Below are 25216 nucleotides of genomic sequence, written 5' to 3' on the forward strand. Positions count from 1 at the left end.
TTGAATTCTGCCAAGCCTACATATGTGCAGTCTGAATCAACATGCTGGAAATATTGATTTATGTTGTTATTGTTGAAGAAAAGTTAGTGTGCCTATGCTATAATAATCAAAACCTCTCTTCACTCTTATAAGCTGGTGACCTACAGATTTAAGATGTAAAACTAAAATGTAAAAATGAAATACACAGATATATTTTGTTTGGATTCACTCTGTATCAAAATTACCACAAGGTGGGGACAGATGTCATGTAATAAATACCTGAGTCGAACTGAATGTGCACAGCACACTAACAGATCTGCAGGTTCAAGGAATGCATTTAGGGTGGGAGACAAGGTCATTCCGTATCAGGAAACAAATCCTTTTATTCCACTTTATTAATTGCACAATGAACTATTGATAATACACTTGGGCACAGAAACAACTCTCTTTAAGGAACATTAAGGGTGTGATTTAAATTAAAGATTAAGAGCCAAATTAAAGCTCTCAGTCCATCTGTAACTTATCTGGCGCTGATTACAATTTGTGATATATGTGTTATGAAGCAGTGACTCCAAGGCGCCTGTGGGTACTTGCTGTGTATACAGCACAACAAGCTATTGAGGAAATGCCAAAAAGTAATTTTTTCTTTGTTTACTACTGTCTCTTCATTACACAAGCTTGATATTACTCCAAAGGAGATATGGTAAGGGGGGCTTGGTTTTGTGTGTTTTTTTTTTTTTTTAAATCAGTACTTTTTGTAAGTAAATGAACACAACTTAAAACTGGTAACCTACAGAGATACCAGAATATCATAGTTAACACACCAGAATGTAAAAATATAATAATAATAATATATACCTATCTTATAGAACTGAAAGGTCATTGAGTCGAGTCCAGTTCCCTGCCTTCAGTGCAGGACCAAGTACTGTCCCTGACAGATTTTTGCCCCAGATCCCTAAATGGCCCCCTCAAGGATTGAACTCACAAAACCTGGGTTTAGCAGGCCAACGCTCAAACCACTGAGCTATCCTTCCCCTCAACATAGTGGACTCATATATTGTTATATATAGTCTGAATATATTTTAACACTTTTAATGAAGCACATGAAAACTGGAAATAAAGGCCCAATCCTCACGTGTAATCAATGAGTACCCAGTGCATGTCCAGATGTGAGTGCAAAGGAGGCTTTGCTCACCTCCCATCCTGGGCCATCAGCCACCAGACCGGTCCCTGGAATAAATTAAAGAAGCCTAAACCTTGCTATAATCTACCCAGCAATCCACAGCCCCCAGGCTTTGCTCCAGCAGCTGGGGCTCACCAGAAAAATCATAGAGGCCCAACCACAAACTCTGCACTGGTGGCTGGGAAGGAGGCGGCTCAGTAGGCAGGAGTGGCGCCAGGGATTTTGCCGCCCTAGGGGGCAGCGCTCCTCCTCAGTAATCGGCGGCAGCTCCTCCTCTGAAGCTGCGTTCTCGGTGGCGGGGGTCCTTCTGCTCTGTGTCTTCGGGGCACTTCGGCGGTTGGTCCCGGAGTGAGTGAAGGACCCGTCGCCGAATTTCCGCCGAAGACCCAGAGCGGAAGAAGCCCCTCTGGGCAGCCCTGGTTCTCGGCGGTGTTTCCGCGGCCGCTTTTCTTCCCACCCAGAGGAATCGCCGCCGAAATTCTGCCGATGGCGGCGAAATGCCACCCCCCCACATCCTGCCACCCTAGGTGACCGTTTAGTGTCGTCTAGTGGAAGCGCTGGCCCTGTCAGTAGGCCCTGCTTGAAGACTGCTTCACGCCTCTAAAAGGATCTGTCTCAAAGCATTCTCAGTTATGGGATGAGCTACCAGAAGAGATTAGAATGAGATAAAGTCTGACCTATTTTAAAGACCACTGTAAGACGCATCTATTTGCTGAAGTTTTCTCACAGTAACTAAATCCAACAGAGCTTCCTGGAACCCGGGAAGGATAAAGAGCAGAATCGTCTGTGAAGTCCACTGTAGGCATAGGCATGCAGGGCTAATTCATCAGGGCAGGGCCTGCATATTATGGTGGCAAGTGCTAGAAAAACTAAGATAGACAGAGCATCTGTTTAAGATGGAGATAGTTGACCTGATAGATGGCATCACGAGGATCTGGATTCTTCACCTTAACTAATACTGTATTTATGTTAGGAAGAAACAGATTTTGTGGATCTATGGTGCCTATTGTTATTATACACATGCTGTCTGGGTCAATACTGATATATTTTGTTTTTGTTGAAGAAAAGTTAGGGCCCCTCTCCCAAGATACTTACAAGCCTCTACTCCCTCTTATGAGCGGGTAACTTGCTTTCATTTATAGAACTTATAGTACAAGAATCGGAATTGTAAATAGCCCTGGCTTAGCACTTCGAGGAGAAATGCTGCTAGTGCCCTTTCTCACTAACTATAATATTTACATTATTGGACCTTGGGCTCACGTTTCCACATAAAGCTTTAAGTGCAGTTTTGGTAAGACATGAATAGTATTTCAAGTGGACGTTTTGTAGTCATGCTTCAGATGTATCTGCCACTCTGAAATTGACGCTGAATAAGATGGACACGCCTAAGCATCCTTTCAGTAGCCCTCCTGGTGTTCTGTGCAACAATACAAAACACAGTAACTTGAAACATCATCTGAGCTAATACAATTATGCACAATAATTTAGAGAACATAATTGGTGGTTTTAATGGGTTTAATCACCATTAACACTTCATTTCTGTGATGCCACAGAGTAATGTTAACCAGCAAATAGCACTCAACTACTCAGGCCCCCACACTTAGCAATGTGGGCTTAATTTAAAAGAGCTCATTCCCAATGTATGTGTTTTTCATACATCAATCTGTTTTGCTTAAGAAGGCAGGCTGCTTGTTGGAAAATATGGTTAGCGTTTAAAATATGTTCAACTATATTGATTATTACACAGAGGGCCTGATTCTCATTTATACTAAGGCCCCTTTGCCCTGCTCTGGCAGTGTAAATGAGTTTTAGGACTAACCTATAAAGGGATTTAGTGGTCTACCTCACACTTTAGGACCTAAAGCCAAAATTGAGATTCTCAAAATCCCAGTTCAGCTGCCTCCCAACCCAGCATGGCCCTACCTTCCCTAGACAGATGAGGGTGAGTCTACATGAACAATTTGTTCATGGTAAATTTGAGGCATGCATGAATCTATCCCAAATCAACCTGCCTTGGACTAACTGTCCAGATGGACTCTGCTGATGCATGTTAACAGTTCATTAATGTATTCTGATCTAGTCCTATTTCAGTGAGCACTAGGCAGGCTAGCGGGGAAAAGATACACACCCCAACTTGCCGAGAACTAAATGCTCATGTAGAGAAACCCTCGATTTCTGCTGATGGGTATGTGCATGGCTGCTGGAGTCTTGATATCCAGTGCCTACTTCACACCTAACCGTCAGCAAGATTAACAAACTAGGCATCACCTACCCTGCCTGTGGGATCCAGTGTGGTAGGACTCAGGTAACATTAGAGTATGTCAACCAGTTTGGGACCCAGGCTGAAGCTGCCTTCTACCTTATAGCCTGGTGCTGAGAGCACTCCCCCAGGACGTTGGAGACCCACTGGCCTAGGGGGTAATCTGGGGTGGGTCTCCCTATTTCTCCTTTTGAAGCTGTTTCACTGTGTATAAATAAATAATCCCTTGGGCCAGAAAGAGAGTGAGAATGACCCTATTGTCCAGTGGATAGGACACTCCCTTGGGATGTGAGAGTCAGAACCCAGCCTCTGCTCCTGTCCATATTTAATTATTTTATAGAGTGGAACAGCATCAACAGGAAAGACTGAGAGAGCCCCCAGTCTGGAAAATTCTATTGCCTGGGTGTTAGTGCACACACCCAGCCTGGGAAACACCCAAGTTCAACTCCCTCTTCTTCCTGAGTCAGAGTAGAGCCTTGAAACCGGGTCTCCCACTTCTGAGGTGAATGCACTGGGCTATGGGGTATAAGGCCACTGACTCCCCATCCTTGTTTTTGCCAAAAATGGTTGACCTGACTTAGGTGCCTAACTCCAGGAGAGGGTTCATGGCTCTGAATCCTGGGTGGAGGGAGACGCTTCCCTCCAGCTGAAGGTAGGTGCCTAAATCCCTTTGAGGGGTGGAGCTTAGGCCACACCCCTCTCCTTGGCATTTCCTGTTGGCTAGCTTAGGCAGTTTTCTGCTCAACTTGCTGGCTTTTGTTAATCCTATTCTTAGGCACTAACTCGTGTATAGGAGGGAGTCTGGGTGCCTATCATAGGGCTGCAGATTCCACTATGCAGCAGAGTGCCTGAAGTTAGGTATTGGAACACTGAACTTAAATCCCCTTTGTGGATCTAGCCATTAAAGCAAATAAGAATCAGACCTAAATAACTGTCAGTGTTGCACTGTTGCAGAACTAGCAACTGCTTCAACTGCTATCAAGTACTGTCAACAGTGAAGCTTTCTGATATATTTTCTCCTGTCCTGGAAAATACACCGTAATCAAACCTCTGTGATCAGTTCTAGCAAAGAAATATGGTGGCCAAAAGGTAGAATTAAATTAGACATTTCAGGGCAGTGGCCCAGAGAAGTGTTGGTATATGTGCTAGACATTTTTTGCTTGTAGGAACAGAAACAATATTTCCCAGACCACTTTCTCTAGTACAGGTTTCTCAATGTAAGTATCATATTACCCGAAAACCAGAAAAGAAAAGCTTAACTTTTGTTATCTTTCAAAATCCATCTTTTTCCCCCTCAGCATCTCAATTCTGTGATTGGAGGTGTTCGCTAATTTACTGACATCTGGGACATCTTCTGATCAGAAGGCTTTCTTGAACTAATATTAAGATACGATTATAATCTTCTAATTATTAAGAGCTTTAGTTTCAGAAGTGAGAGTTACATCGTGCCTCCATGTTCTCCTCAGCTCTGAGAGATGGATACTCTAAAACAACATGACAGAGAAGCAAAAACATTCTTGTTTTGCAAGCCATATACTTAATTGTAGCCTTCCGTGTATAAACTAAGTTTAGTATAAACTGCATTTTCTGTCAGTTTTTGAAAGCTCAGTTGTATCTGTGTTTTTAAAGATATAACTAATTAGAATATTGTTTTAGAGCAGGAAAAAAAATTCTATCATTGCAAAATATATGATTCTCGCTCTTTTTTTTTTTTTTTTAACAGATTCACCAAAAGGCCCTCACCCATCTGCAGGCATGAATGGAAATGTGCAGCATCCCACCAGCACTGGGCAGCAGCCGGTCTCTGCCATACCCTCTCCAAGTGCCAGCAAACCTTGGCGCAGCAAATCCATGAATGTCAAACACAGTGCCACCTCCACCATGCTGTCCGTGAAGCAGCCTAGTCCCGCCACCTCCCCTACTCCATCTTCAGACAGGCTCAAGCCACCCCTTTCTGAAGGAGCGAAACCCCCTTCATCCGGACAGAAATCCATGCTGGAAAAGTTCAAGCTGGTTAATGCTAGGACTGCTTTAAGACCCCCCTTGTCATCCAGTTCAGGACTCAATGAGAGTGGAAGAGAGGATGATACCTTTTCGGAGTGTGGTGAAATGGACGGCTTTAGCAGTGGGCTAAATAGTGGTGGCTCCACCAGTAGCAGTCCTAAAGTGTCGCCTAAGCTAACCCCTCCAAAAGCTGGAAGCAAAAATCTCAGCAATAAAAAGTCTTTGCTACAGCCAAAGGACAAAGAGGAAAAGAACAGGGACAAAAATAAAGTTTGCACTGAGAAAACAGTAAAGGAAGAGAAGGACCAGGTCACTGAAACATCTACAAAGAAGAGCTCAAAAATTGCAAGCTTGATCCCAAAGGGGAGCAAGACTACAGCGGCCAAGAAGGAAAGTTTAATACCCTCCTCTAGTGGGATACCAAAACCTGGATCAAAGGTACCGACAGCAAAGCAGAGTGCTTCAGCTGTGTGTGCAGGAAATAAAGAGTCTGAAAAATTCAGGACTACAAAGGGCAACCAGTCTCAATCGACAACGAAATCACAAGCTAATGAGAAAGCCTCCACTTCCTGTAGTCTTACTTCTTCTGAAGGAAAAGAATCTAGCCCAGCTCTGACCCCTGGTTCTTCTGCAGTTCTTTCTGTTTCAATGGCTGCAAGCAGTGGACAAGTCACAGGAAATGGCATCGTCCAACTTCCTCAACAACAGCAATATAGTCACCCAAACACTGCCACAGTAGCTCCTTTCATTTATAGGTAAGGTCACTAAAGCAATTTTGTGTTATTATTTATAAGATGTGTAACTGGGACTGATAGAATAATTCATAGAGAATCAAATGGCTAGTGGATTTTATCTGTTTATTCACAAGTTGTACACAAACATGATTTTCCTAACATTTGTGCACTATTCAAAATTACTCTATGAATAATTGCCGTGGACATTTTTTGGTTTGTAGCTCATACTTGGGCAGTTTGTTGAGAGTATTTGCCATTTGAAATTCAAGCTGTTTTGATTGGATACGCAGGTCACATGATATGTTTCTGGTGGATGAGCATAACTCTTAAAACCAGATTTCCAGTGTGGAATACTTTTGCTTAGATTTCAACAGCTATTTTCTGCCAATATTCTGCAATATTTGCTTAGAATTTGCTGTTTCCTAAATATTGTTAAAGTAAACTTTATTGGAATCATCACAGAAGGTGACACAAAAGAGGCATTAGCGAGGGAAATAATTTTAAAATGCTTGCAAATATTCACCAAGGACGAATTGGGTGAGCATGGGGGTTGATTGTAGCATCCTGATTCTACTCTACTGACCCCAGAATAACAATATTGCAGAAGGACAGCTTTAAGTTACCCACCTAGTATAATCTCTTATGTTAGGTAGGATCCGGTGTAGTGGATTGAAAAACAAGAGGTAAACTAGGGCGGCTAGAGATTTTCATTTTATACAATAAGGAAGCTATAATAAGGGAAGCTACTATTCTGGCTGGTTTCAGTAATAGTGATTGCAGTTTAATAAGGTTTCAAATGTCAGCTGTTGAAGGATTTTTAGATTCAGCTGTGGGTAAATTAAACATTTAAAAAGGAAAATTTTGATAAACTGAGAAATGTATTATTAAGTAGAATAGGCTGGCAGTTTTTGTTAGCAAGTGGAACTTGTAGATAAAAATTGGCTAAAGATTAAAGAGGTGCTGGAGTAGACACAGAGGGAGCATATATCATTATGTAAAACTAAACACAGTTTCAGACCCATTGTGGGTGAGTGATAAATTATTTAAGTTTGCTGTGATTAAAAACAGAGCCCCAAAAATTATGAGGGGGAAAGAGCCATAGAGCACAGTTTTTATTTATTTTAATATTTAATAGCTGGCCTCTTCAATTCAATATATAGCCGAGCATGTATAAGAGAAATATTTAATGAATTTATGTGATTCTGAATAACTGAGTAAAGATCACATATTATGGTAATTCATGGTCTGGAACAACTTCAGTGATATATGCAATTTACTATACTGAATATGAGATGGAAATATATATACGAATATAGAGATATACGTGGACCCCATTCTGCCCTCAAATACATATGAAACTAACATTTACCACATGGTGATGCCATTTCATTGCATGTTGTCACAATATGGAAATATGTTATCTTTTTACTATGCTGCATCAAAATGCAAAATACATTAGGACTATTAAAGGGAAGATTCAAGCGTGTATTTGCCAACAGAATTTGGCTTTATGACTAATCCCCAATACGCCTCAACCAACAAAGGCCACTGTATTTGAAGTTAAATCTTGCTTGAAAACAATTCTAAAGGCCAAAGTCTAATCTCACACCAGTGTTAAGAGGAATAACTCCACTGACTTGGCTGGAGTTACTTCAGATGTACATCTGTGGAATTGAGAGCAGAATCTGTCCCACAGATCCTGTACTGAATGCAGATACATGCTAACTCTATTCCTTGTGGGTCTCAAGGTCTTTGAAATAGTAGACAATGATTTTATAGCAGAGTATAAATATAATCAGAGACAGAATATCCATATTTACAAAGTCAGCAGAATTATTCCTGGGGGCATATGGTAAATAGTACTGTACGTGAAGCCACATCGGTGTATTTGCATTTTCTCACTAGTAAACACAACTGTTTTCTTAGTTGGCCACCGCGATGTATGCACATAATTCTCAAGTATGCCTGTTAGCTGCTACAATAACTCGAAAGAATAATGGGCTGATAAACAAAAATCACTGTCCAAAAGAACTGTTTTTACATAGTGCTGTCAGCTGGAAAAAATGCCCAACTTCTGCAAATATACACTGCTGTCCTTGTAAAGTGCTAGGCACAATGTAATTCAGTAGAAATCCACAAAATTCTATATGTAATCCTGCAAACCCCTGTAAAATTGTATCAGCTACAACACAAGGGTCCAACCTGTACAGGCTCCCAACAATGTACCATATGTAAAAAGTAAGTTGTTACTTTATCTGGTTTACTCGCTGGTAACCTCTGAATATCAAATACTATACAGTTACAGAGAGTTTCTTTGGCCCACAATAACACTAATGTGGATTTAGGGATAGTAGAGTAGTAGTAGGGACTGTTGCAAAGGAGTTTCTTTGTGAGATGAGCATGTATTTTTCTTTCAACAAGGAGTATGATGGCATAGTAGCCGTCATGTGTTGTAGGTAATGAGTCCTAGTTGTTGTTAGTGTGTTGTATCTAAAAGAGAATGTTCCATTAGGTATCAGAGGGGTAACCGTGTTGGTCTGTATCCACAAAAACAACGAGGAATCTGGTGGCACCTTAAAGACTAACACATTTATTGGGGCATAAGCTTTCATGGGTAAAAAAAACAAACACTTCTTCAGATGTTCCATTAGGATGCGCTGAAAGGATTTATTATGAGTGGCAGCCCTGAACCCTTAGTGCACAATTGCTATCTGATGTCATATTTATCCCCCTTAAACACCAGGGCATGCAGATTCATCAGGGATCACCAATTCTCTTCAAAGAAAAGAGACCATAGAGGTGAATATGAAGGAATCTAAACTGGTTTGACCTTCATTCCTCCAGCCTCCTCAAAACGTAACAACTTAGACTCAAACACAGTTATGAATGTGCAACTAACAATCCTTTACACGTCGCCTCTGAACTTGCTCCACAGAATCCAACTGATCTAAGGGTACATCTGCACTGGAAGTGGGAGCACGCTCCCTAGCACAGATAGACAGATGCGCTAGGTCTGCTCAAATTAGCATGCTAAACATAGCAGTGTAGCGAGGGGTAGCATGAGCAATGGCCTGGGTCAGCTGCCAGAATACAAACCGGACTGGGATCACCTAGGTACGTACTCGGGCAGCTAGCCTGAGCCACTCTCTATGTTACCCTCGGGTGTAGTTTACTTGCCAAAAGGCTTGATGAGAGGGATGTAGCAGGAAAAGTAATAGGAGGGTCTAAGTAGGTGTACAGTTAGTTAAAATAGTCCTCGTGCTACTTTAGCCTAAGCTTCTTACACACTGAGGGGACTACAAAACTGGTGTAAATTACACCATCATTGAAATTCAGTGAATTTGGCCATGGAATTTTACTCACCTTCACTGTGCTGTTAAGAGGTCAGATAGAGACAGGAGCAAAGTAGCACGATGGAGATACAGTTGCAGGGGAGAGGGAAGAAAGAGGCAAGACTGAAAAGGGAAGGTTTTAATCTTGCCCCACAATATCAGGGATTTTACAACATCATTGCTTACACTTTATATGGGTCATGAGAGGGATAGCTTAATTTATCTTAATTTGGAGTTATTGACTTTACATTTTATTGCCCCAAAATATTATGTGCACAGTATCCCCTAAACATTTTAGAGCAGTGATGATAATATTTTACACTTACATATTATTTTCTCTTTCTGATCTGGGCTGTGTACGCTGCCAATCTTCTACAGAAAGGAAAACCTAAATGAAAGCTTAATGGGTTGGTGTAAATTGTCGTTGCTTCAATGACGTTAGCGAAGTCAAAGGCGCCGTGGCGGTTTACACCAACTGAGGATCTGTCCCAGGTATTTTACACAATCAAAAGTATATCTTTAAAAGGCAATCCTTGAATTACATTCAATGAAGAAATAATTAGGACTTTGGAATAATCGCAGTTAAGTCATGCGATTAACTGAAAAAAATTAATTGCGATTAATCGCACCTCGAAGCGATAGAATACCAACTGAAATTCATTAAATATTTTTGGATGTTTTTCTACATTTTCAAATATATTGATTTAAGTTACATCACAGGATACAAAGTGTACAGTGCTCACTTTATATTATTATTGATTTCAAATATTTGCACTGTAAAAATGATAAATAAAAGAAATACTATTTTTCAATTCACCTTATACAAGTATTGCAGTGCAATCTGTTTATCGTGAAAGTGTAACTTACCAATGTAGATTTTTTTTGGTACATAACTGCACTCAAAAACAAAACGATGTAAAACTTCAGAGCCTACAAGTCCGCTTAGTCCTACTTTTTGTTCTGCCAATCGCTAAGACAAACAAGTTTGTTTACATTTACAGGAGATACTGTTGCCTGCTTCTTAGTTACAGTGTTACCTGAAAGTGAGAACAGGAGTTCACGTGGCACTTTTGTATCTGGCGTTGCAAAGTATTTACGTGCCAGATCTGCTAAAGATTCATATGCCCCTTCATGCTTCGGCCACCATTCCAGAGGACATGCCTCCATGCTGATGATGCTAATTAAAAAAAATAATGTGTTAATTAAATTTCTGACTGAACTCCTTAGGGGAGAATTGTATGTTTCCTGTTCTGTTTTACCCACATTCTGCCATATATTTCATGTTATAGCAGTCTCGGATGATGACCCAGGTCCAGCTCCACAAAAGGACTTAGGTGCCCAACTCCCACTTTAAAAGCTTAAGTCCAAACTTTAGGTGCCATTGAGCGCCTAACTTTGGAGGTGCCTAAATCTCCCTGATGCCTACATTTTTTGCAGTAAAGTCCTTCAGATGCCTTGGTTTCTGCAGCTAAACTTGTGCACAACACCTCAGTCTAGCTGCCCAGGGATGTATCTCATTCCTGAGCCCTCATGCGAGCCTCAGACCAGGAAGACAGTGGTTCAGTTCCTTCCTTTGCCTAATGAGGGGAAAAGATTTTAACATGGATTTCCCATCTCTCAGATGAGTGCCCTAAGCTCCGGACTATAGAATCATTCTTTCTCTCTCTCTGGCACAATGCATATTTAATGATTTATACACAGTGGAATAGCTTCAACAAGAGAGACCCCTATCAGAATCTATCATAGCCCAGTGGCATTTGCCTGAGAGATGGGAAGCCCATGTTCCAATCATTTCCCCTCACCAAGCAGAGGAGGGAATTGAACTGGCATCTCCCACATCCTGGGAGATTCCCTTGACCACTGGGTTAAAGGTTATAAGGGAGCTACTGCTGCCTGCAGCTTTCTGGCCATTTTGTGTGGCGTTAGGGATGTGCCACTGCCATTCTTGCAAGCAATCACAACCTCAGGAAGAACCAAGAGCAAAAGGAGCAGTTTCTTCACTTATAACCCCTAGCCTCCTTAGCCAACACCAGACTTAAAAGCTCTCTCTCTAGTTTTTCCCAGGATCACACTGTGCTTACTGGGCCCTGCTTGGAGTTTTTTTCCTGTCCCTCTCTCTGACCTTCTTTGTTCAGTTTCCACTTATACATACATATATAAATACATATACACACACCTCCACACACACCCCTAATGGGACCATCTGGCCACATGGTGCTAGTTTCTGGGCAGATTCTATTAGGCTTTGTCTTAGATGTTGCACCCTAACTGTCTCTTACAACTATCTTAAATGAAGAGCTTGTTCACACATCTGTTTGAACGAGGTTTTAACTCAACTCATTACAAGGTTTCATCTGGCTCATAACAATATTCTTGAACTTAGACTAGTTGCTAAATGAAGGATTGTCTGGAAAACATTTACACCTCAGCACACTGTCTGGAGTAAGATTTTCAATATTGATTTAATTAATGAAACAGTTACCACTTTACTAAAAACTGCTCCCTTCTTCTCTTCCGGTTTGGTGGTTCAGATACTTCTATTAGTAGACCACTGGTAAGGGTTTGCAGTTCTATGGGATTTGTACTGCTAAGATAGGTGAAGTATGGGAAGGTGGGTGCTAAGGTAGGGTTGAACCTCCATAGGCACTGAGAAATTATTAATTAATGGCACTGGACTGTTAAGGAGATTTGTATCCTAGCTATAGTATTTTGGGAAGAGTTGAGCTACTCCCTTTAGCTACAGTGGAGGTTCTTTACAACTCAGTATTTACCAATCAGCAAGCAGTGCTTGCCAATACCACAGTGCCTCCTGTGTTAAAGATAAGAAACTACTGTGGTCACCAACTGTGGTAGTGAATGCTGAGTTTTCAGTTGCACCCATTGTCCCAGTAATTTATACATTGGTTATGAAAAAGCTTACGATAGATTGTGGCGCTAAACAAACAGGAAGTCATTTTTGTTTTTAATTGGCAACTCACAGAAACACACAGGAGTGACTTATCTGATTCTGCATTTACATTCACTGTTGTGAGATGAAGATGGCAAATTACCAAAGTCTTGCAATCATAGCTAGCATTATAACACTGCCCACTACATGCTTTATTTTCAACAAAAACACACCAAGGTATTTGAAACGGCTCCCTCTGTACACATCTTTACCTGCCATGTTCCATTGGAAGCATTGGCCTCTCCTCATGAAGTAAAGAGAGAATAAGAGTAGGGAGCATTTGGGAAGATTACAGCAAACATTTTTGGCTTATTTCTCAGATAAAACTATAGCCCAGTACTTCAGTTGTCTGTTGTTTATTACCTAATGATTATTCTTTTTTTATATATTTTTGTACAGTTGTGATGCTGACCTAGCCCTTAGATCAAATAATCAGTAAAATCCACCCAAGACAGTTACACCTCTGGGAGTTGTCAAAAGAAAAATTAAAAAAAACAACATCATATGGAATCTTTCGGAATGTCAAGTAATAAAATTTTAGACGTCATCTGTGATTATCAAAGGATGGATATTCCATTAAAAACAGGAAGTTATTGACGGTGTTAAAGATATTCATTATTGTGTGCAGAGGTCCAAATTCTGCTCTTCATTTAACCAAAATTTAGTGGGGTTTCGCAGACATAGTTGAGGGCAGAATTTGACCCATGTTTTATTGAAGTCTAATTGGAGGTAAAAGATGTTTCCTATTGTTATGATTAAAGCAGAAAGGAGATTATCTTGTTTTCATGACAGTTGTTTAATTAGACCTAATTAACCTTCATTGCAAATGTTCAGTGCTGGAAGATAAGTCAGTGGTGGGGCTTTGACTCACCTGCAATTTCATTTGCTTTCTTTGATCTCAACACAGAGGTGCAAGAATTAAAAAAAAAAAAAAAAGAAAGAAAGAAAGAGGGATGGAGGAGTAATATTTAAGGTTAATGAGCAAGTCATTTAATTTTCTGTGTGCTGGCCTGCAGACATTGGGCCAAATTAATCCCTGGTGTAATTCTAGAGAAGTCATTGGAGTTACACCAGGTATTATTATGGTTCCATTGATTTTGCTCCTCTCAGTGCACTGGAAAAGGCTTATCATTCGCAATGCAGATTGCACCAGTCTTCACTGCTGAAGATATTTGTTAGCAACAAGTGGAACTAAAATGGTCCAACTAAGCAAAGGAATATCTGGATGTTTGATCAGAACCTTATTCAAACTACCACGCCCCGTAGGCAGGGCCAGATTGAAGCAGTCCCGAACTCTAGGCACACCCACATATGTGGCCCCCACACCCACATCTTGGCCCTCCCTTAATTTGAGCAATAGTGGCAGGGTCCATCACTACAGTAGCTGAGGAGCCCACTACCACGCCTGTTTGGACAGGCTGGGGTCTCTCTCTTCCCCTGTGCCTGGACAGGAGGGGGTCTATCCAAAAAGAAGGATTCAGCCTCCCACCCAGGCAGAGGATTCTACATATGTGTGGGTGTGCCCACTGCCATCACCCCAGCAGAGCCCTAATGCTGCCTCAGAAGGAGGGCCCAAATGCCAAGTCTCTACTGAGGTGGTGTCAGCAAGGGCCCCCAGAGTTCCAGAGGCTTGGTGTGCTCTAGTGGTGGTGGGAGCCAAACATTCTCCTCCCCCCCCCCTCCCCCCCGGCTCAAGTGGCCACTGTTCCTCTCTCTTCTGGAGCAGATACCTTCTTGGCCTCCGACTTCCAGAATAAATAGAAGGCTTCATGTACTCCACTGCAAGTTGAACTTAAATTCTGCTGCAAGAGCCTTGAGTTCTTCCATGGAAATTCTGTAGCAGCTTTAGATAGTCAAAACAACTGGTGTTTTATGTAATGAAATATAAAAATGCCGAATACAGCCAGTACAGCAATTTCTGTGTTGTTTATTTTGGTAGCAAACCCAAATTATTTTACATTGCTCTCACACTTTCAGTTTTGAGTCAGATAAATGGGGCAGATATTTCATGCGTCCCAGAGTTATTGTTTCTGGCTTTCTGCAAACTAGAGTGACCAGATGTCCCGATTTTATAGGGACATTCCCGATTTTGGGGTCTNTGCAAACTAGAGTGACCAGATGTCCCGATTTTATAGGGACATTCCCGTTTTTGGGTTTTTTTTCTTATAGGGGCCCCTTTCCCCCCCCCCCCCATCCCTGTCCCTATTTTTCACATTTGCTGTCTGGTCACCCTACTGCAAACACAAAAAGACATCACTGTATCTTTTACACTTGGTTCATGTTTTGAAGTTATTCTTTGCAACAATGAAGACTAGAAATATAATTATATTTTTAAATTATAGCTTAGCTTATGATGTCATCATGTGGCTCCAGGAGGCAAGTCCTTGGCATGGGCCTAGTTTTCTATGCCACAATCAACCTTGCCCATGAGGTCTGTAAATTTGGTGTAGAAATCTTGCAAGTGTTTTTTCTCACAGTATTTCACTAATTCCACTCCTGGTCCCAGCTTGAATCAAGTTTTTGAAGAGTAAAGAAAATAGAGGAGGACGAGGTTCTATAAATGAAATGTGTCATATTGCTAAAAAGGTTTGGGTTGAGCTTGGGGAAGAGAATGCTTAGGGTGGTTCTCATTTTATCTACACAGAATTGCCCATCAGGGTAAGAGCCTTTTCACCTCTTCATACCCTAGTTATGACCATACAGTCTTTCCTGCTGAGTGAGATTCCTCATTATCACTCTGCTACTTGGGACCCAATTCTGAAAGACTTTGAGTGTAAAACTACCAGGGATGTCAGTGGGAATACCATGTTTGCAGCCCATGGAGTCCTTGTAGTATTAATTAATTAATTGGTGTGTCACAGGAAATAACAACACCCAAGAATCAAAAACAGTTCATATGATGGTAGTTAGACATTTGCCTCTTCACAATTTCCCAAAACTACAAAAACTGGCTATAAAGACTATGCATGTTGCAAGCTATCGTTTGTGTTTATATTTCTGTTTAATAGTTTTAAGTACCATAAAGAGGTAAGAATTCTACTCAAACAGATGTGTTTGGTTCTTTGTATATTGAGATCTGCTCCCTCATTCACTTAAATGAGTTGCTGAATAAATCCATTAAATACGAAACTTTGAAATAAACATAGGAAAATAATTAACAGGTTGCTATTTCATAAAATAAATTGTTTTAAAAATTAATCCTCAAATTCATCCAGTATTTTTATCAGCTACTCCTATGAAAGGCATCTGTGCGGGGGCTGCCCCAAAGAGCAGCTTGTGCTTCCCATAGTATGTTGGGGAAATGGGAATTTTAGGAGTCTAGCTGTAATTTTAAGCTTTCAAAATTGGGAAATATATATACAAAAGGTTTTAGCAGGCCCTTATCACAAATCAGAGGCAATTAGTGTTTTGGCATGTAATTTATGATTGCCAGCACAGGCAGTAAGAATGGCAAAACTGAACTCTAGATTAAGATTTTTAGAGGGAGTTTTGTGTCTTGTTGCATCCTGTTCACACCATTCTGGTTTTTTGTTCTTTTTCTACTAATGTACAAACACAGTGGTGACCATTAAAAATCATGATATACCAACAGTTTCCCCATCCTGCTTTCTGAGACATTGCAGATTTTCCCTAAGAAGAGGCAACTATTGTAGGAACCCTTGGGAAATATTGACTGAGTAATAGTTTACCCCTCTATAATGGCAAATAAAGGTATCCAGTACTGTACTCCATAGTGTAACAACATATTTTATATATATTTTAATAGTTACATATATTTAGTTCACATATGTTCTCAAGAATACGGGTCATTTGTTAGCAATCTAATAGAAACGTATAATTATTTCTGTATCTCAGCATTTCCCAAGAGCTGGGCGGTCACATGACTAACAGTAACATCATGAGGAGGAGCCAAACTGCACATAACTTTGAACATTTGGGGATAGATTTTGATTTTGGATAGCCCTAAGCAAGGGATTGTGTGTAAACTGTACTGCTCCAGGGATGCCCCAGGGGATAGACACATGCCTCTTGAGAATCAATTCATCCATTTCTTCCCCCTTTGTTCCCAGGGATAATTTACTGCTGACCTTTAACAGCAGTAAATTACTATGCTTCATACCCCTCACATATACATAGATGCTGTCTTAGCTATTCGGGCCATTGAGTTGGGGGTTAGACTGTTCCCTACCTAAATATTGCCCACCTGTGTCAGGGAAAGATTAAGCAAACAAGGGCCCTTGCTTATCCCTGTGTTCCCTGGCTCAAGGCTAGGTTGTTTATATAGGGATGTAAAGTCCTTACTCCCTTGGCGAAGTGTATAGTTTAAGACAGACTGGAGCACTATGTAATTAGGATAGAATGTGGCATTCATGATATTTTCACTGTATGCCTTTGGTGAGATGAATACAGTGCAAAAAGATTCCAGTTATGCCCTGAATTAACTTTTACCATTGCTGTATGTAAAACAGACATCTGTTATAATGAGTCTTCTTGGTTGATTTCAGAACCCACTCAGAAAATGACAGTACCTCTTTACCACCTGCTGACTCCTGCACCAGTCCTACTAAAATGGATTTATCATACAGTAAGACTGCCAAACAGTGCCTAGAGGAGATATCTGGTGAGTGGCATGTGGGAAAAACCTCAGTATAGAAATGTTATATTTCTTTGTTTACATAGCTCTCCTACTAATAGCTTAGCAATGGTTTAAAATAATACCTTTGACCTCTATTCATTATATTAAATATGCAGAGAAAGTGGGTCAAACGCTGTTAGCACTTCAACTGCAAATTCTTTTATCTAAGCTGTCTCACTTAGAATATCCTCTTCATCATTTTGCAGAAACTGGAATGTTCATAAATTAGGATTTCAAGACATTATTATTGTCAGTATCATATTGAATACTCTATGAGGAACCTTGGGAAGCCTATCTCGTAATGTGTGACACTGGGAGAATAAGATCAAATCAAAATGTCAGAAGCTGAAGTGTTAATAACATAACATTTTTATTTCTGTAAGTGAATCTAGATTCAAAAAAGGGAGTAAATGAACAAATCCTTAAGTTGTGCTAGCCTGTGGCCCACTCAGCAAGGTTCTATCTTGGGGTTCCCTCTAAATATGGGTTCAAGTCCTTACCAGATTACAATTTTACAAATGAGTTTGTGTATTTTTTTGCAACTACGGGTCAGATCATCAGCTGTTGTACATCGGCATAGTCCTTTGGTGTCAATAGAGCTATGACAATTTACATCAGCTGAGGATCTGGTCATAAATCTAGCTATCAATGGGCACAAAACGAAGTATGTCACAACTGAGTTTCGCATCAGGATTGAATTGCATAGAAGAGCTGTGTACTTTCAAAGGGCCTGCTTGTCTGAACTGTGGTTTCCTTTTTTTTACTCTGTACCATTACTTTCAAGCTCACTTTTATGAGCATAAAGGGTGAATTTGTGGTCCATTGAAGTCAACTGGACTTTTGTCATTTTCCCCCAAATTTTCAAAATTCAAACAAATGTTAAAAACACATCTGGTTTTTCTCACTCAAGATATAATTTGTTTAAAGGAAATCATTTGACACATATAAATCTGAAAAGCTATCTTCGAGAAAGGATGATCAAATTGCCCCAGTTTTGTCAGACTGCTTTGGCATCTAGCCTGATTCATATTAAAATGGAGGTTTTATCTTGTTTCAGTATAGGTAACTGGCTCTGTCTCAGTTTTTCCTCAAGTGTCTCCAAACTGACGTCCCTCACCTGCCAAATTCTGGATCAACTTTTTGACAAGTAGCCCAATCTGAAACCTAATTAAGTGTTCCCTTTAGGTTCCACTTAGATCTGTATTATCATGGAAACTTCTTGCAAAGGGAAAATGCATTCCAAATTAGCTAAACTTTATCGTTCCTAAAGGCAGATACATGGCTCATTGGTCTTACTGTAGGCATAACAATTAAAAACATGCACATCTAAATAGGTGTAAATATTACAAAAGATGTTTCACTAAATTATCCGAAGGGATGGTAAAAAATCACTTTCGTGCCTGCTGTAATGATCCTCTAAGATAGCAGGTATCCAGCCCTTTTACTGTTCTGTGTAGAAGTGGAAAATGCAACAAAAAAGAGGAAGTGGCATATGGGGCACTAAAGAGACATCAGAGATGTTTCTGATCTCATTATTCAGACTCTGTCATTAGCTGCAGACGGCCATAATGGGCAGCATGGCGGCACCACTGCGAGAGTTCAGCCATTGGCTCATTGTAAATTGGGCACACGGAGGAAACCAAATGTGTGTCACTCATAATTGGCAGTTAGAAATATGAGGAATGGCTGGATCAAACAATCACCCTGTGCAGCAGATATATTATTAGCTATATATATGTGCTGAAGAATATCATTTGGAATCTATTCATGTGCTGGCTATTCAGGAGACTGCTCTAGAATGAGCTAGACCGGGGTAAGAGAGAGATTTCCAAGCTCCCAAGTATATTCCGGCCACTCAGTGGGCTCATCATCCAGCAAGGGGTGTCATCTGTACCAAGGACACATGCAAGGGTGATTTTTGTGATATGGACTCTTAAGTAGAAAGAACAGGAGAGCAATTATGAGTTGTTTTGTCTTTCCGTAAATTTTCTCTATTACTTTCTATTTAGGTTCTTATACTGTGCCTGTTAGCATGTTACCTGAGCCCCAGGCTTGTTTTGGTTTTTGAATAACTTGATACCCAAGCCCAATAGCCAGACGTACTCTTAGTCAAAAAGGGTCTAATCCTGCAAGGTGCTGAGCGTCCCCTGCAAAATCATTTATACTAAGGGACTTGAGGTCATTCAGCCACTCACAGGACTGGGCTAAGAAAGTTCTGTCCCATTTGTGTATTTGTTTCATTTGTCATTCTGGTCTTTATTATTGTTTTAAAAGTGCCAAGTGTTTATTGGGTGTTTTACAATAAAAATAGAAAGACAAGATTCCCCAGCTCAAAGTTCTGGCAAGTCTAAGGGCCTGAGCCTGCTTGCAGTGCATAAAGTTAAACACATAAATTCATAGATTTATAGATTCTAGGACTGGAAGGGACCTCGAGAGGTCATCGAGTCCAGTCCCCTCTCCGCATGGCAGGACCAAATAGACCATCCCTGATAGACATTTATCTAACCTACTCTTAAATATCTCCAGAGATGGAGATTCCACAACCTCCCTAGGCAATTTATTCCAGTGTTTAACCATCCTGACAGTTAGGAACTTTTTCCTAATGTCCAACCTAGACCTCCCTTGCTGCAGTTTAAACCCATTGCTTCTTGTTCTATCCTTAGAGGCTAAGGTGAACAAGTTTTCTCCCTCCTCCTTATGACACCCTTTTAAATACCTGAAAACTGCTATCATGTCCCCTCTCAGTCTTCTCTTTTCCAAACTAAACAAACCCAATTCTTTCAGCCTTCCTTCATAGGTCATGTTCTCAAGACCTTTAATCATTCTTGTTGCTCTTCTCTGGACCCTTTCCAATTTCTCCATATCTTTTTTAAAATGCGGTGCCCAGAACTGGACACAATACTCCAGCTGAGGCCTAACCAGAGCAGAGTAGAGCGGAAGAATGACTTCTCGTGTCTTGCTCACAACACACCTGTTAATACATCCCAGAATCATGTTTGCTTTTTTTGCAACAGCATCACACTGTTGACTCATATTTAGCTTGTGGTCCACTATAACCCGTAGATCCCTTTCTGTCGTACTCCTTCCTAGACAGTCTCTTCCCATTCTATATGTGTGAAACTGACTTTTTCTTCCTAAGTGGAGCACTTTGCATTTGTCTTTGTTAAACTTCATCCTGTTTAACTCAGACCATTTCTCCAATTTGTCCAGATCATTTTGAATTATGACCCTGTCCTCCAAAGCAGTTGCAATCCCTCCCAGTTTGGTATCATCCACAAACTTAATAAGCGTACTTTCTATGCCAATATCTAAGTCGTTGATGAAGATATTGAACAGAGCCGATCCCAAAACAGACCCCTGCAGTACCCCACTCGTTATGCCTTTCCAGCAGGATTGGGAACCATTAATAACAACTCTCTGAGTACGGTTATCCAGCCAGTTATGCACCCACCTTATAGTAGCCCCATCTAAATTGTATTTGCCTAGTTTATCGATAAGAATACCATGCGAGACTGTATCAAATGCCTTACTAAAGTCTAGGTATACCATATCCACAGCTTCACCCTTATCCACAAGGCTCGTTATCCTATCAAAGAAAGCTATCAGATTGGTTTGACATGATTTGTTCTTCACAAATCCATGCTGGCTGTTCCCTATCACCTTACCACCTTCCAAGTGTTTGCAGATGATTTCCTTAATTACTTGCTCCATTATCTTCCCTGGCACAGAAGTTAAACTAACTGGTCTGTAGTTTCCTGGGTTGTTTTTATTTCCCTTTTTATAGATGGGGAGTATATTTGCCCTTTTCCAGTCTTCTGGAATCTCTCCCATCTCCCATGATTTTCCAAAGATAATAGCTAGAGGCTCAGATACCTCCTCTATTAGCTCCTTGAGTATTCTAGGATGCATTTCATCATGCCCTGGTGACTTGCAGGCATCTAACTTTTCTAAGTGGTTTTTAACTTGTTCTTTTTTTATTTTATCTGCTAAACCTACCCCCTTCCCATTAGCATTCACTATGTTAGGCATTCCTTCAGACTTCTCGGTGAAGACCGAAACAAAGAAGTCATTAAGCATCTCTGCCATTTCCAAGTTTCCTGTTACTGTTTCTCCCTCTTAACTAAGCGGTGGGCCTACCCTGTCTTTGGTCTTCCTCTTGCTTCTAATGTATTGATAAAAAGTCTTCTTGTTTCCCTTTATTCCCGTAGCTAGTTTGAGCTCATTTTGTGCCTTTGCCTTTCTAATCTTGCCCCTGCATTCCTGTGTTGTTTACCTATATTCATCCTTTGTAATCTGTCCTAGTTTCCATTTTTTATATAACTCCTTTTTATTTTTTAGATCATGCAAGATCTCGTGGTTAAGCCAAGGTGGTCTTTTGCCACATTTTCTATCTTTCCTAACCAGCGGAATAGCTTGCTTTTGGGCCCTTAATAGTGTCCCTTTGAAAAACTGCCAACTCTCCTCAGTTGTTTTTTCCCTCAGTCTTGATTCCCATGGGACCTTACACGTGCATAGGTCTCTGCAAGATCAGGGCCTAATTTTAGGTATGGGGTAACAAAAAATGAGAAGGGGAAAGAGAGCAAGGAATAAAGTAATAGACTTTATGCTAGAGTAATAAAATAAATTCTAATCCCAGTTTTGCTACTCACTCACTGTATGACCAAGAGCAAGTTAGTTAAACTTCCTTCACCAGTTTCACCATCTGTAAAACGGATGTTTGCCACCCTACATTGCAGGGGTGGTGTGGGCGTTAATAAGCCAATTATTTAGTAGCACTTTGAAAAAATGTACATCTCTATAATTGCAAAATATTATTTTAATAATCTAATTATGTTACTAGGCTTTTACACAGTGTTTACATGTTTAAAGAGTTTAGCATACCTGTTAAGGCTGATTCCCCACTCTGGCACTTCAAGTGCAGAAGGTGCGGGCCCAGAAGGACTCTAAAAATTAATACTTGCCATCCCAGGCTTGTATTAAACTCCCAAGGTTACAGCTTTTCTCTGACCTAGGATGGGTAGATGCTGCCACCACCCAAGTGCAAAAAAACCCCCCTTTGAGAACCCAGGAAGGCTCACTTGGGAATTTCATCCTGTGGGGTACCCTCAAGCCCTTTCACCTCCCTCCGAGGAAGAGCTGAGAATAAAAACAAAGGAAATCAGATGTTGCCACCAGCTAATTAAACAACATGTGCACAAACCTCTTAGGACACAAACATCCAATTCTGTTCTTAAAAAAGGTAAATTTTATTAATAAAAAAAGAAGAAAATGCATCTGGGACTTAGGCTTTTGCTAGATATATATAAAAAAACAATTATAAGGAGTCAACATCAAGAATAGCTCTCCTGAGGTCCAGCTTAAAGGTTACAAGCAAAACAGAAGCTCCTGGGGTTAGCACAGAGGAATCCACAAGCCATAAAGAAATAAAAGGGATAAACCTAATCATGTCTTCCTAGACATTTCCTAATCTACTTACATATCTAGAGTTTTAGATGAGTAGTTTCTAGGTATAATACTAGTATTTTTTCATACCTGGCCTAAGCTTCTCACATCATAACTGCCCCCTGTCTGCCTCTCCCTGAGAACAACAGAGAGACAAAAGGGGAGTCTTGTTTCAATTTTAAAAATTTCTAGCCTTCCCATTGGCTCTTTTGGCCAGGTGCCCACTCAATTCCTTTTACCTATGTATAGCAGTAAGACTTTTAACCTTTTACAGCTAAAAGCAAGTAAAGAACAGCTACTAAAAACGATTTTATAGCTACTAGCTGGCTGGGTGTTCATAAAAGGGAGCTACCCCCACCCCCTTCATTTATCACAGTCCATAAATAATTATACATGAAGTTGCAAATATTGGCTAATTATAAATGTACCATTCATGTGGAAGCACTATACAAAAGTTAGGGAGGAGGTAAGGAATCATTTTAAGAATTAGAATTATATCCCAATATTAGCAGTGGGATTAACATATCCACTTTGTATTTTCAGATGTTCACATTTACTGCACTTTTTTCCCCTTTCTAAAAGAAATACTTAAAGAGGATGTTGTAAACCATGTACACATGTACTAAGAATTAACTAAATTTAGCATGTTATTCTAATTCTCAGGATTTTGAGGTTCTATTATATAATTCATTGACAAAGAGCCAAACTGTGTATTCAAATATCAATGAAAGTTGTGTGTGCTTATCTGAGAACAGAATTTGTCTATAGATTATTACATTTTTAAATCATTTTTAAGATTTCTTTGTATGTAATGCATTATACAAAATAAGGTTTATTATTACTATAATCATGGGGTTGGGAAAATTCCCTATGATTGTCCTCTCTAAAAATGACACTTCCATCTTTAGGGTGGGGAGTATATTAGATTATCATGTAATTGAGGAATATAATGTAACATTTGCTACCTCAAAACCTCCTAATGTGATTTCTTTCTGTTCTTGTTCATGGTTTTAGTTATGTTTCTTTGTTATATTTTTTTTTATTTAAAATGGGAGAATGAGCTTTAGAAGACTACATTTCAGTAAATAAACCTGGGATTCTTCCATATTGCAGTCTTAGGTATGGTCACATTATGGGGGTACATGGTAGATCAGAGGGTAGGTTAAAATTATCATTACAAAGGGAAAGTTATCATAATTCAGAGTTCTTTGTGCTGTGCATTCATCCCAAGGTACATGTGTGCCTCTAATGTATTTTAGGGGATGATGAGGGGCACCTGAGACAGGGTCCCATGGAAAAATAGTATGTGATCATGCAATAAATGTCTGTAGTACATTACATATGCACAAAAAGGGACAAATTAAGATTGCACATGAAACCTTAATTGTAACATTTATAACATTTAAGTGCTTGACTTTGCTACCTTAATACAGTAAATAAGCTGTTTTATCCAGCACTTCACCAATCGGAAAGCTCTATAAACTGGCATCTCTGATCTTCATTAAAAGTCCAGTTTATAGTCCGGTTGGCACAGGTGGGCAGGGTGTTGGGGTGCAGGAGGGGGCTCAGGGTGCTGCATCCGGGGGGCACTTACCTTGGGAACCTCCCTGCAAGCGGTGACCTGTCCCAGCTGCTCCTAGGCAGAGGCACTGCCTCCACCCACCGGCGCTGCCCCCCCATTGGCTGCGGTTCCTGGCTAATGGGAGCTGCAGAGCCAGTGATCTGGGCGGGGCGGGGGCAGCGCACAGAACCGCCTGCTGTGCTTCTGCCTAGGAGCAGCCAGGATAGGTCGCTGCATGTGGGGAGCCACCCAAGGTGAGCACCCCCCGGATCTGGCACCTTGAGCCCCCTTCCGCACCCCAATCCCCAGCCATGCACGCACTCCCTAACTCAAAGTCCCTCCCTCTTAGTTAACCGGCATTTTTCACTTACCAACACCCTCCATTCCTCCAACATGCCGTATAAAACAACTTTTACTGTAACATTTTAAATGTAGTTTTTGGTTTTTATTTGTTGCGTATCTATCTATCTAAAATAGGTGTATATAAAGTACACGCTTTTCTGCTGCCAGGTAGGCCTTGTTGCTGACTGCAGTATACCATACACAGTGGTTGGCTGGAGAACTAGATGCATTTCTCAGATTCCACACCCTTGTGGATGATATGTGTGGGCAAGCCCATTAACTCTCTTGAGTAGTATGGAGGAGTCCTGCCCTATTGCTTATACTGAGGAACAAGACACTGCCTCCTTCTCCCCGTTGCACACTAGTGCTGTATTAATTTGAAAATGAAGCAATTGAAAATAGTCCTTTGGCCACTAGCATCGTTCAAACAGAAGAGTGTTGCTGATATTCTTTCTCTCTCTTTCTTTTTGGATGGCCAGGGGAAGTGGAGTAGGGCTGGATTTCCTTTAGTTCATTTCATTTTGAACAACCTTTCCAGCTGAGTATCTCATCTTCTTTCCTGTACACTCTGTGTCTAGAGGGGTCCAGCAGTGATTTAGTTTTCAAAGTGATTATCACTTGACACCATACCATTAGATTTCTTTCTTTCTTTCTTTCTTGTCCCCCAGGAAAAATGCACCCCTCCATTTTGTTGCTAGGAGATATATTTTTACCCAGCCCTACCTTCAGTAGCAGCTGTAAAGTGAGAGAATGAGAAGCAAATACGATACTGGAGCAACTCTTAATGCCCATCTAT

General features: G+C 40.6%; 1 protein-coding gene across 4 annotated transcripts in view; it reads left to right on the forward strand.

Moving 5' to 3' along the window:
• The window catches only part of NAV3 (neuron navigator 3), a 405038-nt gene that overhangs the window by 215797 nt on the left and 164025 nt on the right, over positions 1–25216 (forward strand). For all 4 annotated transcript variants that reach the window (XM_034771960.1, XM_034771981.1, XM_034771971.1 and 1 more), the window contains 2 exons: positions 5146–6181; positions 16945–17060. In XM_034771960.1, the coding sequence (XP_034627851.1) occupies positions 5146–6181; positions 16945–17060 (1152 nt within the window). The remainder of the gene's footprint in view (positions 1–5145; positions 6182–16944; positions 17061–25216) is intronic.

Source organism: Trachemys scripta, chromosome 1 (genome assembly GCF_013100865.1).
Source record: "Trachemys scripta elegans isolate TJP31775 chromosome 1, CAS_Tse_1.0, whole genome shotgun sequence".
Classification (NCBI taxonomy): domain Eukaryota; kingdom Metazoa; phylum Chordata; order Testudines; family Emydidae; genus Trachemys; species Trachemys scripta.